The 19,661-nt window shown below is 38.4% G+C and overlaps 1 protein-coding gene across 1 annotated transcript in view; it reads right to left on the reverse strand.

The window, feature by feature from the left end:
* POLA1 (DNA polymerase alpha 1, catalytic subunit) overlaps nucleotides 1-19,661 on the reverse strand; it is a 323,415-nt gene that overhangs the window by 107,034 nt on the left and 196,720 nt on the right. Inside the window, exon 35 of the mRNA XM_060182802.1 lies at nucleotides 3,775-3,891. Within this exon, the coding sequence (XP_060038785.1) occupies nucleotides 3,775-3,891 (117 nt within the window). The remainder of the gene's footprint in view (nucleotides 1-3,774; nucleotides 3,892-19,661) is intronic.

Genomic DNA, 19,661 nt, shown 5'->3' on the forward strand with positions numbered 1-19,661 from the left:
GGAAGAATAACTGATAACCTTGATGACCTGATAAATGTCAGCCTGAAATATATTATTTTAAGAAAGACAAGAATATGTAGGAAAAAATACCATGTTGCTTTGAAATGCCTATGTTCACTCTTCAGGAAAAGAATAAGCACCAGGGAGACTCTTAGTAGTTGAGCACCGGACTAGTTTTTCTGAGGATCCAAGTTTGCTCCCTAGCACTGCAAATATGAGAGTGTGCACTAGCCTTTTACATTAAATGAATCCTTTCAAAAAGAAGAAGAAGGAAGCAGAAGAGGAGGAGCAGAAGAGTTGATAAAAGATAATCTGGCTAATGAACAATTACCATCAACCTTTATTGGAGGCTTATTGATTACACTTTCACTCACCAAGATCAGAATCATAAAACTGGTTGACTTTCTAGGAAATAATTAAATTTTCACCAAACTTGTTGAGTTAGATATTTAAATACATAGATGTATCTATGGTTCAGGAAGCAAGGTGATTCTCCCGTAGTCTACTAGTGAACTGATGAGTCACACTGAGTATATATACTTTTGTTCTCCTGCTGTTCTTGCTTGCTGGTGCAAGTCCTGGGTTATGACTGACATAAAACTAACTCACGAGCAACAAGGGCAACAAAAATGGGGGGAAAATAGCCTCCTGGAACAGTGGATTCACAGTGCCGGCACCAAGTCCCAGTAATAACCCTGGAGGCAAAAAAAACAAAAAAAAACCCTAACTCACTATGACACTATGACAGCCAATTTTCACTATGTGTTCCATGTTAAAAAAAAAAAAAAAGGCAACAAGGGAATAAATAAATAAAATAAATATTTTTAAAAAGCGATACAAACTGGTGCAGCCCCTTTGGAACACTAAATGGAAAGTCCTTTAACAAATGAAAATGGAATGACCTTATGATCCAGTAATACCACCCTTAGGCATTTATCCAAAGGACACTCAAACACTAATTCAAAGGGGCATATACACCTAGCTGTGTTATTCACAATAGCTAAAGAGTGAAAGCAGCCTAAATGCCCATCAACTGATAAGGGGTTAAAGAAGTTATAGGATATATATTCCATGGGATACTATTCTGCAATCAATAAAGACAATACTATGTCCTTTGGGACAAAATGGATGGAACTGGAGGTGATTATGCTTAGCAAAGTAAGAGATGAAAGACAACTACCAGACTGTTTCAGTCATATGTGGAATCTAAAGAATTTATAAACATAAACTTGGAAAAAAGAAAACAAAACAAAAGCAAGCAAACTGTTTCTAAGACTTATAAGAACTATCATAATTATCTTTGGGAGGTAGGAGGGTGGAGATACAGAACTCCGGTGGTAGGTATAGTGTGGAACTATATACTATAATCTTATAATTTTGTAACCTTCAACTAATCACAAATAAAAAAATTTCTACATTCCATTTCTCTAATTACCAAAGATATGCAAAATTAGGGACGAGGCCTTTTATACTTATCAATTAGTTAAGAATGAATTAATAATAATGCCCAAGTCCTGTAAAGGTAGTGGAAAAAGAGGCAACTCCATCAAGTATTGGGTAGAGTACAAGTTGGATAACCCAAATTAAGTAAGTAATTTGACAGGGTGGTACACTTGGTTGAGTACACATGCTTCAGTGTGCAAGGACCTGGGTTCAACCACTAGTTCCCACCAGAGGGAGGAAAGCTTCATGGGCAGTGAAGCAGTGCTACAGGTGTCTCTCTATCTTCCTTTAAAAGAAAGGAAAGACAGTTTTTTCTTCAAATTATTATTATTATTTTTTACCAGAGCACTGATCAACTCTGGTTTATAGTGGTGCAAGGGATTGAACCTGGGACTTCGAAGCCTCAGCCATGACAGTCTGTTTGCATAACCATTATGCTATCTATCCCTGCCCTCAAATTATTTTATCTATGTATTATTGGATAGAGATAGAGAGAAATTGAGAGGGAAGAGGCACATAGAGAGGAAAAGAGAGGAGAGAGACTTAACAGCCCTATCTCACCACTTGTGAAGCTTTGCGCCTGCAGGTGGGGACCAGGGGCTTGAACCCAGATCCCAGGTGTCTCTCTTTCTCTCTCCTCTCTATCTGCACTTCTCAATTTCCTTCTAACCAATAAACAAATAAATAAATGGTCAAATAAAAATTAAAAAGAAAGCACTTTGGCAACATGAATCATGACCACATTGTATACATTGTTGATGACAATTACCCTAAATATGTATATTAAATAACTTAAGCAGAAAAATATTCATGGGAGTCGGGCGGTAGCACAGTGGGTTAAGCTCACGTAGCGCAAAGTGCAAGGGCTGGCGTAAAGATCCTGGTTCGAGCCCCCAGCTCCCCACCTGCAGGGGAGTCCCTTTACAAGCAGTGAAGCAGGTCTGCAGGTGTCTATCTCTCCCCCCTCTGTCTTCCCCTCCTCTCCCCATTTCTCTCTGTTCTATCCAACAATGATGACATTAATAACAACAATAAAAAAAAAGAAAATGTTCATCACAGTTTTCTAGTAGTTGCCTAAAATGAGGGTAATGGTTAAACTTCTGTTGAAAAAAATGTTTGAACTGAAAATTAAGTAGCAACATAGACAGCTGCTTGGCAAAAGATGAACAAGACATAGAAGCATGCTTTCATTGTGACTGCAACCATGTCAGAAATAAAAGCAGATATGCCACAGAACAAGAGGATACACAATGGTGGAAAGCATCAGTTCCTGAATTCTTGTGAAATTTAGGAGATGATACTATGTTATCTGAAAATGAAAAGCTATTAAAGCTACTGGGTAGTAACCCTTTTCAGTAAAGGCTGTACACCTGAAACCTATATGTTATAAATCAATGTTGTGTCAATTAGAAAACAAAGCAGAGGTGGTTGGGAAGTAGCGCTGCAGGTCTAAGCGCAAATGGCGCGAAGTGCAAGGACAGAAGCAAGGATCCTGGTTTGAGCCTCTGGCTCTCCACCTGCAGGGGGTTGCCTCATGAGTGGTGAAGCAGGTCTGCAGGTGACTGTCTTTCTCTCCCCATCTCTCTCGATTTCTCTCTGTCCTATCCAACAACAGCAATGACAACAATACTAATAAGGACAACAAGAAGAGTGGTAACAAAATGGGAAAAATGGCCACCAGGAGCAGTAGATTCGTAGTGCACGCACTGAGCCCCAGAAATAACCCTGGAGGGGAAAAAAAAAAAAAAACCAAAGGAGAGATGACAAAGAAAAGGCATTCTAATTGTGAGGAAAGTGTTTCCAGACTGTAATCTTCATTGGGAGTCACTAATGAGAGCCCACTTTTATCCTTGGATGTATGTACCTTTCTAGGGACAGAAAATGTGTGAAAACTGATTTATGTTACTACTTAGAATCAACAATCCCACAAAGTAAGACATATCATTTAGGTTACAAGTTTGAGAGGTTCCTCCTGGTCCTTACAGAAAAGGTTCTGATCAAGCCTGATTTAATTAGTAATTTATGTAAGGAATGACAACTCTCCTCAGTAAATTATGAAGTGGCAAACAAAGAAACCCAAGTAACCCAGAAGAGATTTGGTCAGTTTCTCTTTCAGATATAAATATAGTATTACTTGTGAATTGAAAAATATTAAAATTACATTAAAAATGTATCTTTTTGAAGCTTGGATTTAAAAAAAAAAGTGTGTGTAGTACCAGGGTGTGTCCACAAAGTGAGTGTGAAATATGTACCTCTCAGAGCTAAGGGATAGCACACTCAGTCACTGACCATCATCTTCCACACAGTACTTTTGCATTATGCAATCCATACCTCTGGTCTAAGGGTTGCTTTCATGCAGACTTGGCAAAGAGGTCCATTCCGAGAGAACTGTAGGGGAAGGTGGCGAGTTCGGTTTCGACATGTTTGCTCCTCACAAATCAACCAGCCCTGCAGAACAAAAATAAGATATCTGAGTTCTACCATCACCACTAACTCCCTTTCACCATCAAGATTCATTCAAATCTTCCACAGAGATCCTGAAATAGCTTCAGCTACCATTCTTTCTGTACTTACTTTGGCAAACTCATCAAGTTAAAAAAAAAATCACAAGATACTGTTCATTTTTCTTATGACTACATACAGGATGTGAACTGATGGGTTTTTCTACTACTTCATTAGTAAAGACCATTACCAAAATTAATATATACAATGTGGAGCCCAGTAGATAGATTAGTGGGTGGAAAATACACCATACTATGCATGAGGCCTGGGGCTTGATTCCTGGCACTGCACAGAAGCACCATGAACAGTATTAAAGGGCATTCCATGGATAGCGGAGTGGTGCTTTGGTGTCTAGCTCCCTCCCTTTCCGAATATACAAAATAAAATACTGGGCCATGGAGGTGGCTCAGTAGTACTGTACATGTGTGAGGCCCTGGGTTCAATCCCTAGCACCACAAAAAAAGATACACAATATAAAAATGAATGCCTTTCCAGTATCTCAGTGGTTATTGACTAGTTATAGCTACTTGTTTTATTTAGTTTCCTTCTCTAAAAAACAAGTGTAACCATAGTGCTTACACTAAAAGGTTGCTATCTAGAATGTTCACAACTCGCCCTATCTCCCCAGACCTCTACCCCATTAGGGAAAGTGAGAGACAGGCTGGGAGTATGGACCAACCTGCCAATGCCCATGTTCATCGGGGAAGCAATTACAGAAGCCAGACCTTCCACCTTCTGCACCCCATAATGACCCTGGGTCCATTCTCCCAGAGGGTTAAAGAATAGGGAAGCTATCAAGGGAGGGGATGGGATATGGAGTTCTGGGGGTGGGCACTGTGTGGAAAGGTACCCCTCTTATCCTATAGTCTTGTTGATATTTCCATTTTATAAATAAAAATTAAAAAGAATATTCACAACTATTTTATTTTGCATTAAAGATATAAATACATGTAAGTAACTATTTTAACTTAAAATAAATTCTTCTACAAATGACCTCCACAGGCCTAAAACTGATGCATCATTTTCCAGGAAAACATCAACTGACCACATTTCCCCCCAGTAGTTTGAAAGAACCACTGCCCACTTATCTTGCCTTTAGATTGTGCCTTTTTGCTGTTCTTGCTTGAATGTCCTGACACAGATGTACTAGCAATATGATTATAATCTTAAATTATGATTGCTATAAAATGTACCTGTTAAACAAGGAAGACAAGCCTTTACAAATCAGATTGAGCAAAGCTCAGAAGCTCCTACGAAGGCACTAGGGTCTTTGGTGGCAGTACCACATGGATCGCCATAGGGGCTCCAAGCAATCTAAGGGGTGTAACTGGGGTTTAACGAACAAGATATGTTTCCTTGTTACATGGTATTTCTACCCAGGAAGATGCAGGTAGGGTCCCAACTGTTTTTGGATCTTAGAGTATCCTGAGACTTCTTAAGAGTGAGTTGCTGTTTGGCTAATAGGGAAGGCAGAAAAGACAATGTAGGCAGCGAGAACCTCATGCGCAAAAGCAGAGCAGAGAGCGCTGCTACACTGTGATGTGGTAAAGAAGGTGTGGTATATATACACATTGGAATGCAACACAGCCATAACAAATGATGCAACCTCTTTAGCAAAAACATGGATGAAACTGAAGGGAATTGTGTGCAGCAAAATAAGCCAGAGGGAGAAAGATGACTACTGGAAGATTTCACTCATAGAGGGGATCTAAGAAACAAAGCACGGGACAATACAGGGGGAATTCTCAATGGACTGCAGTTTACTGCAGCAGACCTGGGGGCTCAGAAAGGAGAAAGTGGGAGCACTAAGGGGAGCGTAGAGAATCTCAAGTCCTAGAGTGGAGCAGTGGAAAGTGAGATGTACTGACACCTATTTGGGGGCAATGTGGAAATGTACTCTTGTGATAGCAACAATGCTATAAATAAACATTCTCTCAATGAAGCGATTGACACAAAAGAGAAAGAGATCAATGACAAATTAACCCTGTTGTTCCTTTACCCAGATATAAGAGCACTGTAACACACAACTGCTTGACTTCGTTAAAGACTTTTGTCTATCACTTAGGAATGTTCGCAAGTAGTATCAATCTGAATCAGCAGCATGTCCCCACTCCCTTGGATCTCAGCACAGACTCTTCTTGGGAGTAGCCACAACCAAATACAAGGAAAACACCCAAAATCAATTCTTTCAGATTATTATGACGTTCATGTCCAGAGAAAGCAGAATGTCAACATAACTTTCTAACATAAAGAAAATATGCCAGCTTTTTTTAAAGACACTAAAGTATGTCATTGACACATTCATATCTCGCTTCATTTCTACCTTCAGTCAAGAAGTTTAATTATTTTAACATTCAATTGGAATATTTCAGATAGAAGGCTTCAAAGCCCTTATGAATACCATGTTTATTATCTTTACTTATTTATTGGATAGAGACAGCCAGAAATTGAGTGGAAAGGGGGTGATAGAGAGGAAGAGAGACAGAGCGACACATGCAGCACTGCTTCACCACCTGTAAAACTTTCCCCCTGCAGGTGGGACCAGGGGGCTCAAACCCAGGTCCTTGCACATTTTAACATGTGCACTCAACCAGCTGCACCACCACCTGGCCCCTGAATAAAAACCTTAATATGTGCCAGCATTATGCTAAATAATGTGGGGCAAAACATTCATAGTTTCAGGAAATTACAATCCAAATAAGAAAGCATAGTCTACTCACATATGCAGAAACTAACAGAAATTCAGCAGGGTCTGGCTTTATGATATGATACCTTTGTAAACGCTAAACTACACAGAAGGAATGGAGTCATGTAGATCCTACCTGAGACAAATTATACCACCACTACAAAAGACTAGGAACAAGAACCAATAAATCCATGGCTTGTAGTTATAGGCCAATTGTTTATTTCAATTCCTGCCTGGAGCCTACTGCCACATTTTCTTGATTTGAGGAAACATTTTTATTCACAGTTTAATATATCTGAAAGTCAGATGCATTTACAATTGGCATGTATGCTTAATGTTGTATTTTTGTTGCCTTCAAAAAAGCTGTTGAGACCAGATGATAGGGTGGGAGAGGGGGCACTGCCAGCAGGAGATACTAACTTTAAAAACAACCCAGAAACACTAAAGGTGAGGTGTTAGCATATACCCATTTAAGCATATTCATAAAGGAAATGGCAGAATTCAAGCAAACTATGGTTGAATAATGCAGGACAGACTCCTCCTTTACCATAGTTTGGCTTTATTTCATTATAGGTTTTATGCACTTTGAAATATGTATCAGTGGGAGTTGGGCGGTAGCGCAGTGGGTTAAGCACAGGTGGTGCAAAGCGCAAAGACCAGCGTAAGGATTCCAGTTCGATCCCCCGGCTCCCCACCTGCAAGAGAGTCGCTTCACAAGCAGTGAAGCAGGTCTGCAGGTGTCTATCTTTCTCTTCCCTTCTCTGTCTTCTCCTTCTCTCTCCATTTCTCTCTGTTCTATCCAACAATGATGACATCAATAACAACAACAATACAAACAAGGGCAATAAAAACAAGGGCAACAAAAGGGAAGAAATAAATTAATATTAAAAAATATGTATCAGCTAACATTGCTATAATTTACCTGAACTGCAAAATAAGCAGGTAGCAGTAAACATGTTTTGAGACAATGTATTACTAACCACTAGACTACAACCTGGAAGTTAAAAAACACATTTAATCAAATGTTCAAGCAGCTGAAGTTCTTTTCAGATGGCTTTGAAACTTGATTCCATCCATTTACTAAGACTTCATGACCCAGTAGGTGAGCCACCAACCAGGGGATGTTACTTTGTCACATCACCTGTTTCTAAAGCAAACAACTAATGCTATCTCTGACAGAGTTACAAACTAAATGCCCTTTCAAATCATATAGAACACAGATAATATAATTTGTCTAGACTTCCTACCAGTTACAATTAGCATTAAAGAGGTCTTTTCTTCTTTGTCACCTCTCTATTCACTACTTATTTGAGTTTGTTTGTACTTACTATCTGTTAATCTTCCTTTATAAATGACAACAATAACTAGCACTATTATGCATGGAAATTAAACATGCTGATAACTGTGTGAAGGGAACTGTGGCTGAAAAAATATTAGATGCCTGTAGCTCTTTATGCCTCTTGTTTTATTTTGATAATTAAGCTTTGGTCATGGTACATTTTAAACATAGCTTTTATGGAGTGATAGATCCTAATCATATTCAATATATACTCTGCTTCCATTCAATTTTGTCAAGTACATTTTGGTTAGCCCTTTGTTCCCATAACAAACATTAAATTATCAGTCTACCTTGCAAGGAACATTTGAACTGTTAAAATAAAGATGTCAGGTTTTTGTAAATATTTCAGGATGGGGTAAATTTTATAAGATCTCATAGTGGGTTTGCTTCTCATGGGTTTTGATAAGAACAAAAAAAATGTAAACATTAGTGCTATGCACATTTATTTTGAGTTATCACTCATAAGAACAAAACAGTACTTCATTTCATTTCCCATGTTGGGAAATAATATGTAATTCAAAGTTATACTGCTCACAAAGGAAAGATAAGAACAGGCGTGGGGTATGGATAGACTGGTCAACGCCATTGTCCAGTGGAGTAGCAATAACAGAAGCCAGACATCCTACCTTCGGCACCCCATACAGATCTTCGGTCCAAGGAGTCAGGCAGTAGCGCAGCGGGTTAAGAGCACGTGGCGCAAAGTGCAAGAACTGTCATAAGGATCCCGTTTCGAGCCACCGGCTCCCCACCTGCAGGAGAGTCACTTCACAAGCAGTGAAGCAGGTCTGCAGGTATCTTATCTTTCTCTCCCCCTCTGTCTTCTCTTCCTCTCTCCATTTCTCTCTGTCCTATCCAACAACGATGACATCAATAACAACAACAATAAAACAAGAGCAACAAAAGGGAATAAATAATAAAAAAAAAATTTGGTCCATGCTCCCAGAGGGATAAAGAATATAGAGAGGCTTCCAATGGAAGGGACAAGATACAGAACTCTAGTGCTGGGAATTGTACCCCTTATCCCACAATCTTGTTGATCATTATTAAATCACTAATAAAAACATTTAACAAAATGCAGTATTTTGGAAGTTCATCCTAGAAAAATGTTTGGGTTTTAATAAAAACTCAAACCATTGTTACATGTGCCATGCAAATATGTCATCTTATTGTGCAATGTCACATGTATAGGGTTCACAAACTGTCTCTAAGACATGAGAACTATGGTGGTTATTATATGAAACAGGGAACAGCACTTTGGTGGTGGTTGCAGAACTATAACCCTGTAATTCTGTATTTCTATAAACCATTATTAAATCGCTAATTTAACAAAGCAAATATAAAAATAAGTAGAGGGTTCATAAGAGGTAAAGACAATCTGTCCAAGAGCAAAACAAACCTTTACCCAAACATACAAAGACCTATTACCTGTTGCTTAAGTCTCAGCATCACTAATTTCTTGAAATCATTGTGTATGAAATTGTGTCAAATGCTGACTGGTTCTGATTACAAAATTATATTTCTGAGATCTCAACAAAAATGATTTCTGTCTGCATATGCTAAAAAGGGATCGATTTTCACTTGTAACTAAGACATTCCTGGTAGTTGTACCTTAAACACAAACTGTTATTCACTTGTGTACATTTCTATTTTTAGAAAGATACACACATAGAAGCTATCCAGATATGGTACAAAGAAGACACAAGGATTAGTTGAATGAAAAAAAAAGCAGCAAAATAAAAATGTACAAGAGTGAATTTATGGAAATTAATAAGGGCCTAAACTCACAGGAAAATAAATTTACTTCTCATGCTATGATCAGTAGATTCCTCTCTAATATTTAATCAATCACCAATTATTTTCACTGGCCTTTTTTGAGTCTTCCTTTACTCAAAACTTGACACACACACCCCCACACTGACCTACTGCAATATCCTTCTGCCTTGTTTCTTGGCCCCATTTTCTCCCATATTCAGGGCAGACTTATCAAGCTTACTTTCCTGAGACCCTCATTATTCCCCAATCATATACCTCCTGTTGAAAATAAAGAACAAGGGGTTGGGTGGTAGCGCAGTGGGTTAAGCGCACATGGTGCGAAGCACAAAGACTGGCACAAGGACCCTGGTTCAAGCCCCAACCCCCACCTGCAGAGGGGTGGCTTCACTAGTGGTGAAGCAGGTCTGCAGGTGTCTTTCTCTCCCCCTCTGTCTTCCTCTCCTCTCTCCATTTCTCTCTGTCCTATCCAACAACAATGATAGCAATAATAATAATAATAATAACGATAAACAAGGGCAACAAAAGGGGAAAAAATAGACTCCAGGAGCAGTGGATTCATAGTGCAGGCACTGAGCCCCAGTAATAACCCAGGAGGAAAAAAAAATGCTGTGGTCTGCTTTCAGGTTTTTTTTAATTGACACCAGGGTTCTCGATGGGGTTCAGTGCCTGCACAGCAAATCCATCATTCCCAGTGGCTCTCTCTTTCTTCTTTTTCTTTCTTTCTATCTTTTTTCTTTTGTGGAGCGGAGTATAGACAGGAAAATGAAAGAGATGGAGTAGAAAGAGAGGGAGAGAGAAAGTGAGGCATGGACAGTACTGTTTCACTGCTCATGAAGCTTCTCCTTGCATGTGGAGATGAGGGACTTGAACCCAGATCCTTACACATAGTAAAATGTGCACACTACCAGATGTCCCACCGTCCAGTCCCATCCCATTGCCCTTTTCTCCCATCATTCTCTATCATAAACTCTTTGCCCCATGTGTTGGCTTTCTCACTATTTTGCCTGCTGCCATCTCATCTTTGCTTTTGCCACAAAATGCCCAATTCCTTAAGCATCACATGCATTCATCGTCTGTGAAATTCCCTCAAAGTGCCACAAGCTTTCCCCTCTATCCAGATGCTGCTGAACACACACTACCTTGTACTGTCTTACTTCCCTAACTGTTATTCTGGATCGCAGCAAACAGATTGCTTTGGATTTGCTAATATCCTAACTAGACTTTAACCTAAGGTTCACAATCACTGACGAATAGAGTCAAAGTCATGAAAAACTACACTTGAGTGCAGTTCCCCCACTTCATACCTATGTAAATCACCAAAGTTCTTTCTGAGCCTCAGTTTCTTTGCCATTCAGATGATCTAGTGAGAAAGTCCATACAAATGTTGAGTAAATGTAAGATATTGTTATCATTTCACATGTCTCCAGAGTGGGGGAAGATGGGGGCTGGAGTACAGCTGATGTTGCACTAACTATGAAACACCACTATAGTCACTTGTTAGTTTCCATCAGGTGTTATCCGTCACAATGACAAGACCAGGTAGAACTGCTTCTCAGTTTGACTGCAAAAGATTTTTTAAAAATACTTTTTTATTAATTTATTATTGGATAGAGACAGACAGAAATTGAGAGGGGAGGTGGATAAAGAGAGGGAGGGAGACAGAGAGACATCTGCAGCCCTGCTTCACCACTCATGAAGCCTTCCCCCTGCAGATGGGGACCAGGGGCTTGAACCTAGGTCCTTGTGCACTGCAGTGTGTGCGCTTAACCAGGTGCGCCGCTGCCTGGACCCAACTATAAAAGAATTTAAGTAGGTAGTTAACATAAGAGAAACTTGGATTTGATGTTATAGGTAGCAGAATAAATGACAAAGAAAGAGGAAGTAGCTTTGCTTTATTGTGGGATTCAGAGACAACACAATATAGTACTGCAGCGACTACTGATTCGGTTGGAATTGTAATGGCCCTCTTGGGATGCAGCGATAGGTCACTGGGTAAGGTCTTCCGGCATGCCATCGTATCACTACTGGCTTTCTATAATAGCCGCTAACTGCTCCTCTCTCCCAGACTACATGCACTTTGAGGACAACAGATGCTCTTTTCACCCAAAGTCATTTATAAATGTTCTGGGGTTCCCTTGTAGTCACATTTTCTGTCACAGAATTATCCCCAGTGTAAAATGGGTCTTCTTATAGACAGTGCACAGTATGGGCCCACAGCTGCTTTTGAAGAATGACATGTTGTGATGTGGGATTTCCAGAAATATTAAAAAAAAAATGCTTTCTGACCCACATTTGCACCCAAAACTAGTAGAAATTTTTCTGAAGATCTCCAGGGGAAGTTTTAATAGGAACATAATCTTGCTTTTAAAGTTAAATCTATACTACAACATGCTGGTATGTCAAAGAGTGATTATTAAGTCTCAGAGAGGTGCCAGGGCAAGAGGTGAAAGAGCAAATCAAGAAAAATACATACAAACTAAAGATTCATCAAAGTTAATACAAAAATATTTTAAACAATTTTATCAAACAAAATGTAATCTGAAAATGCCTCCTCAGTTAATGTAAGAATTTTAAATATAGTTATAATTGATTTTTAAAGTAAGACATCTCTTTAAATGAACAGTCACATGCCATTTCATCCAAGTTATTTGAAACTTATTGATCTTATCATTTGTGCAAGGACCAGACTCTGCCATCAGTTTGCTGAAAGGATAATGGAGCTCTCCCAAACTGTTATGATAGGTTAGATGCAAACAGTGGTGCTCATTTAAACAGATAGAATGGCACTACAAGTGGACAAATTCCAACCTCAGCAATTGTGTATTACATGATAAATTAGCCAGTCACTGGGCTTTGCCTCCCATCAAATTCAATACCACAGTCTTGTTATTTTAATTTGCAATTAGAGACTGAGCATCAGAAGATGTACCTGAGGTGCATTAAAGAGCCTCAATGCAAGTCATCTTCTCTGGCTATACTGTGAGGAGAGAAAGCCAACAATTACTAGCAATTTTGTTTTACCACTGTAGGACAATACTAGAGCAGTTAAAATTGTCTCTGTGCAAGCAACCAGGGAAAATATACTTGAAATGACTTTATATGGAAAATTACATTTTTTTGAGGGGGTGGTAGTTCAGTAGAGAACATGTGGCTTTCTGTATGGACAGTTAGAAATCTTTTAGTATATTCAAGTCTATTCTATAAAATACTCTCCCTATTCATCCAACTCAAAAGCAAGCGCCATTCTTAGGCTATAATAGGTCACAACTAAGTACACAGTACCTTGCTTCAGGAATAATTCTGCTTTGTCTGTCAACTGTCAGTGAAATACAAAGAGCTCATGAAACCTAGTCTTGTACTGTGGATGTTAGAGCTATAACAAAATACAAATAGTAAGAAACAAGATTCTGTAGCTGCCTGCTTTCACTTTAAAATGAAAATGTGAAAGCATTCTTGTATTCCATTAATCTCTGTTGTATTACAAACTTTTCATAATGCCCCCCCAAGCTACAAGTAAATTGGGGATGTAATATTCCAACTGCAATGACTGTCCAACTTCATAATATGAATGGCTATAACTGGATGTGTCAGTTAAGGTAGACAGTCACTACAAAAAGGAAAAAGAACCAAATGGGATGAGATAGTAAAATGACTACTCTGGTGTTTACATTAATATTTTAGTGCAAAGCCTCTAAGAAAATTGTTCATTACTTCTATCATGGCTCCTGTCTCTTAAGTTTTTGCTCTTGAAAAAAAATGTCACCTTATCTATGTGCACATGCTAACATATAAATTGTTCAAAAGTAAACAAGGTGTACACAGGGGAAAAAAAAGACTGGAAGGAAATGCTCTAAAATGCTTCCGTATTTTTTTTTTTTTTTTGGTTTTCTTTTTGGATAAGACAGAGAGAAATGGAGACAGGAGGTGAAGACAGACAGGGGGAAAGATAGACACCTGCAGACCTACTTTACCACTTGTGAAGTGACTCCCCTGCAGGTGGGGACCTGGGATCCTATTTTCTTAATTTTCTACATCAGACAGATATTGTTTTTATAGCCAGAAGGCTACTAATGACAGAAAAGACAGTTTTGTTAAGAACTTTTAGATGTGATTGGAGAATAAACACATCCAAAAAATATCTTGAGCTGTATCATGGGTTTGAGGATTACCAAGATGAATTTTCAGGGAATATATTTAAAGTAGGGGCTGGAAGAGACACATAAAGTAGTTCTCTTAAAATGTTTTTTTTCCTGGAGGGGGTGGGATGTGGAGTTCTGGTGGTGGGAACAGTACCCCTCTTACTCACAATCTTGTCCATTATTAATAAATCACTAATAAAAATGTTTTTTTTTCCTAATTTAGAACTTTAAAAAAAAAGGTCAACTTAAGCACATATGTAGTTCTCAAACAGAAAGCGGCAGGGCATGTATTAGAATAAATTAGTAAGTCTCTTACCAAAATATACACAGTTGTCTACAGAATATGACTTGAATGCTTTTTTGGATCTCTGAAGGTAGGTAATAAATTAGTCTAAAAGAGAAGTTCTTTGTTCGCCCACGTCCTCTCCCGCCTTTATTCAGTGTCCACACAAATCAGCTCAGATATCCAGGGTAGAAATCAAATAAAAACATTCAATCATGAGAGCATGGCTAGAACCTTATCACCAACACAGTTTCTTACATTTGTCCAAATTTAGCTAAAAGTAATTCTTTATTGTGTGTTTGCATGCAGGCTAGTATTTCTTGGTAGGCTTCAATGTAATATGCCTTTGGATACAGAACCAAAAAACTTTAAAACAGAACTATCTATGCAATTCCCTTAAAGGGCATCTGAAAATCAGAATGGAGTTTAAACCATCACCAGGCAATGTTTGTTCATTTAACTTTAATTATTTTCTCCTTGAGAATGGTACTAATGAAACTAAATATCTTTCATGGTTTCGAAGGACTGTTTGAATAGTCTGTAAACAGAACTAAGGATAGACAAGAGATCTGGCTGAGCCAGGGGGTTGCTAGGTGATGCAGAATGTCACAAACTTGTTAAGGTTTGCTTTGCTTTCATGCCATTTTCACACACTCTCAAAAGTTTTGAGAATTGATTTTTCAGGTGGTCATTTACAAGAAGGAGGAGGAGGAGAAGAATCCCCTCCTTCTGAAATGTACCCTCAGAAGAGAGGAAATCCATCAGATCTTGAGCTGTAACCTGGGAAAGTTTTGGTTTTACATAAACATAGAATCATGTACTTTCTGAATGCCCATAATTTAGGAAACCAATTCACAAAGGTAAACTTTAAATTTCAGAAAAGACATTTCCAATATTTTCTTACTTGACTTTGAACAAAATTCAAATTTACTTGTAGGAAAAATTGTGATCACAGCTGGGAGGATTCCAGGCACAAAAACCCAAACCCCATGGCAAACACCTTAGCACAGATGATCACTGTGACAAACCCCTTGGATCTCACTATCTCTCTCCTGGCCTACACTAAGTCTGACTGCCTGTGAGGCTTCTCCCTCCCTCTTCCCCCAAGCTCCTTTTTAAGTAGCTGATCAGAGATTGTCCAGTAAGAGCACTTTATTAGATCATCAGCCAGAGGGGTTCACAAGTACTGAGAGCAATGGGCTCAAATGCGGCACATCAGTTTTAATAGACCAGGGGCTACTAGTAAACTGCAGATACTGCTGAGAACTTTCCATGCACTGAACTCTTGAAAAAGCACCGTCTCTCCAGCTTAAATGCAGCTGCCTCTTTCAATGCCGCAAATGGGTAAATTTGACAAAAAAGCCACCATTAAGACTACATGAAAGGCTCAAGACAACATCCTTTCAATGCTTTGTACTTCAGTAATCAGATGTACTTACTCACCCCTCCCCCAAACCCGATCAAGAACTATTTCTGAATGGTAGGAAATAATTCCACTTTGTACATCTTTTAGTTAATCAAGACTTTCTATTCAGCAATTTGACCTTTTGTTCAAAACAGGATTATCAGTTTTTTCGCCAGTTACCAAGGGCGACTCGCATGGTGAACATAATTGCAATAATTTGCAAAACACCATGGCAACCCACATTACAACTAGGTAAATACTGGGCTTTTGTGCTACATTGTTATTTTCAGAGATGCTGAAGTCAAAGAACGAATGACAAATGAACACAAAATTTATATTTGCTTTGTCTCAAAAGAGAAGAAAATTGATAACAAGAATTGGGGGGAAACCGACTACAGCTGTAATTTCTAACTTGATTAATTAGGATGGTAACAGTCCTTAACAGTATATTCAACAAACAGCCCTGACTTCGTCTCTCCACCCACCTCTCTCTATACCACTACCACTATCCCCCCACCCCAGACAAATTTTTTCTGCTTGGAGAACAAACATCCCCCATTTGCTCTTTTCTTCAACTTAATGGAATCCTTAATTGCAGAATATTGTTCTCCTGCTCTTCACAGCAATGAAAACGGAGAAAAAGGAGGAGAGTGCCAGGGCAGACAGAGAGCTACAGTCATTCCCCCCCCCCCCTGCTTCTTTTGGACACCCCAGGCCCAATGATGAGACGGCATTTTTCTGGTATCAGCAGCTGTTTTGTAGCAGACAATAAAGTAAAAACTATTTAGCTTTGCAGAAAAGGCACTTCTTTCCTCTTGGCAAGGCAAGGTAAGTTCTACACGCTGAGATGAAGTTTCATAATTTAAATGCCAGAACATAAGATAAGAAAATAATGATAACTTAAAAAAAAATCACACATTTATTCCTGTAAAGAAATTACTAATGGCAGTTCTGTCCAAAAAGCTGTCAAAGTGCATGTGTTTGCTGTTTGAAGATATTCAACAATATCATCAGTGTGCTGACGACTAGTTTGACTCAGAAAGAACCCAATTCACAAAACAACCTAAGAGTATACACTCCCATATTAATACAAAAAAATAATAAAATCATAGTTTGAGTCAATAAAGTTGTGCTCACAAGTAGTATAATAATTTCTACAATAAATATATAAGACTTAGAAAAGTTTATCAGAATTGTTTCAAAAGTGAGTTCTATTTTATAGTGAAAAAGCACCCCCCCCCCCCCCCGCTGCCAAAGCACAAATTCGGCTATACTGCCTAGCTTTGGGGAAACGATTTTTCATGTAAAATGTAATATTTAGGGGTAAGGAAAGAAAAATACACACTGAGAGGATTTTAGAAGTTTTACTGCCGAGATCTTGAAAAATAAAAAGCTGCAGCTGCTCTATGAATATAGCCCAACCGCTTCCCTCTGCTTTCTAGCAAAGCAGAGCAAAAGGAAGCTCGAAAGAGATCTGCGTATCCCCCCTAACTGTGGGGAAAAAAATAATCAAACAAGCTGGATTCTATAATGGGTCCATTCTTATTTTGTCAGAGCTGAGAACTTCCAGACAGATATCTAAGATTCAGCTTAGAAAAATCACAATATAACATTCTTCAGAATATACCTTCAAAATTAAATACTGAGATTCCTCCTAAGCAGAAATCAAAAGAATGTGACACATTAACTCCTTCTCTGTCAGTGACAACCAAGCTACACTGGAAAAGTGTGCTTTATTTTCTGCTTAGTTCATTTTAAATTTACAATATCTGTATTAAGTTACTCCTATCAAAAGTCTAAATGTTAAGAGATGCATTATTTTTTATATTTATTTCCTTTTGTTGCCCTTGTTTTATTGTTGTAGTTATTATTGATGTCATTGTTGTTGGATAGAACAGAGAGAAATGGAGAGAGGCGGGGAAAACATATAGGGGGAGAGAAATACAGACATCTGCAGACCTGCTTCACTGCTTGTGAAGCGGCTCCCCTGCAGGTGGGGAGCCAGGGGCTCGAACCGGGATCCTTAAGCCGGTCCTTGCTTTGCACCACCTGTGCTTAACCCGCTGTGCTACTGCTCAACTCAAGAAATGCATTCTTTAATGCCAGATGACAATGGGTCAAACAAGTCTTCGGGACTTTTTAATAATAGAATTGACAACAGATCTTAAAGAAGGCAAAAGAATCCCCATGGCTCTTAAGTAAATCTTTAAAAAGGAAAAAAAAATTGACCTTAAATATAAACAAAGTATTTTAAATCTATTCAGAGTATCTTTACTTGCAACATTTTACACAGTCCACTTGTTTCCTCCTGCCCAACATTTTGTGGCTTCTGCTCCAGTGTTTTATTCCTTTTTCTTTTCTTTCTTTCTCCCAACTAATAGGATGCCTCCTAACTTCTATTTGTAAATTGCAGCACGCAATCCCCTGTAAAGCCAATAAATTACCCAAGTTTTTAAATCAGGAATGGCAAGCACCAATTAGGTATATTGCCTTTCAACTTCAACTCTATCCCCATGACCCATACAGGATGAAAGCTGGCACTCAACATGAAACCCACCTGCGGATATATCCCCACACCCTGTAATCCCTTCTTGTTCTAAAAATCTAAACGCTGGATTCATCAGGGGATAGTTAGAACACAGACTGTTGGGCACCACTCCAATACTTTTGATTCTGCAAGACTTGGGGTAGAGCCTGAGTATTTGCATCTCCACTTTCCTACGTACTACTGCTGCTGTACCTGGGAACCACATTTCGAGGACCACCAGTATGGGATATAGAATGGGCATTAAGAATTCAACAAAGATCCCAAAGGGATTCTAATGTGCGGTAAATGATGAGAACCAACTCTCTAATTTATTCTCATTTTCCTGTATTCAAAGAGACTGCTGGTCATTATCTGCTGAAGAATTAACTTATAAAGAGAATTCAACGCTTTTCCCTTCGATATTTACTCTTTAGAATTGCCGACAAGGTTCTCTCACTCTTTCAAGTTGTTCATGCAGCATTGGAACAAGAAAAGCAATCACTTAATTCTATTAAAAAAAAAAACTGATGTAGCTGATGTGATCTACACTGTGTATGTAGCTCCGTTAACATTTTTCCTTTTAAAAAGACACTAAACAAAGAACCTTACTCTAACTGTAGCAATACAAAGTGTGTTTCACTGAGAAAGAGAATTTTAATTGTATTGGTGGACATAGTGTCTACAAAAGAAAGCACAATAACATTTTTTACTTTGACAAGTAATATGAAATAACCCAGAAACCCTGAAATTCTAGATTTTAATCTGATCTTTTTATCCAATCTGAAGAAAATGAGACTAAGAATAAGGTAAATTCCTTGGACACTGACAAAGCAATTTACTGCAGGTCCACCTGGCTTTTTGAACTCCAAGTCCAGTACTCTTTACACTCAACCTTCTCTGCTTAACGCACAAGTCAGTAGTTGTATGTGGCTTTTGGGTATTTGAAATGTAGCTGGTTCAAATTGAGATGTGTTATAAGTACAGAATATACAGTGAATTTCAAACTTTTGAAGTAGATAATATAAGACATCTTACTGTTTTATAACATATATATTACAGATGAAATATTATGGATGTCTATTGGGTTGATTTAAAATTGGTCATGTCATGAATAACTCTCTTCCTTTTCTTAAAAAAATGCATAGGTGTATTGGAACTCTGGTGGTGGAAATTATATGGAATTGCACCCCTCTTATACCACAATCTTGTCAGTCATTATTAAATAACTAATCAAAAATTATTTTTAAAAATGCATAGGTGTTTGTTATTCCTGATTGAAAGAGTCGTGTGATTCATTGGATGTGCAAGGGTTTGGGAGTTGCAAATCACAAATAGAAGTCAGGAAATCTATCACATGTACCAGTCTAAATCTCGCGTTTCATTTAAAAAAATTTTTTTTGCTATTTATTTATTCCCTTTTGTTGCCCTTGTTGTTTTATTATTGTGGTTATTATTGTTGTTGTTACTGATGTTGTTGTTGTTGGATAGGACAGAGAGAAATGGAGAGAGGAGGGGAAGACAGAGAAGGGGAGAGAAAGATAGACACCTGCAGACCTACTTTACC

Source organism: Erinaceus europaeus, chromosome X (genome assembly GCF_950295315.1).
Source record: "Erinaceus europaeus chromosome X, mEriEur2.1, whole genome shotgun sequence".
NCBI lineage: Eukaryota > Metazoa > Chordata > Mammalia > Eulipotyphla > Erinaceidae > Erinaceus > Erinaceus europaeus.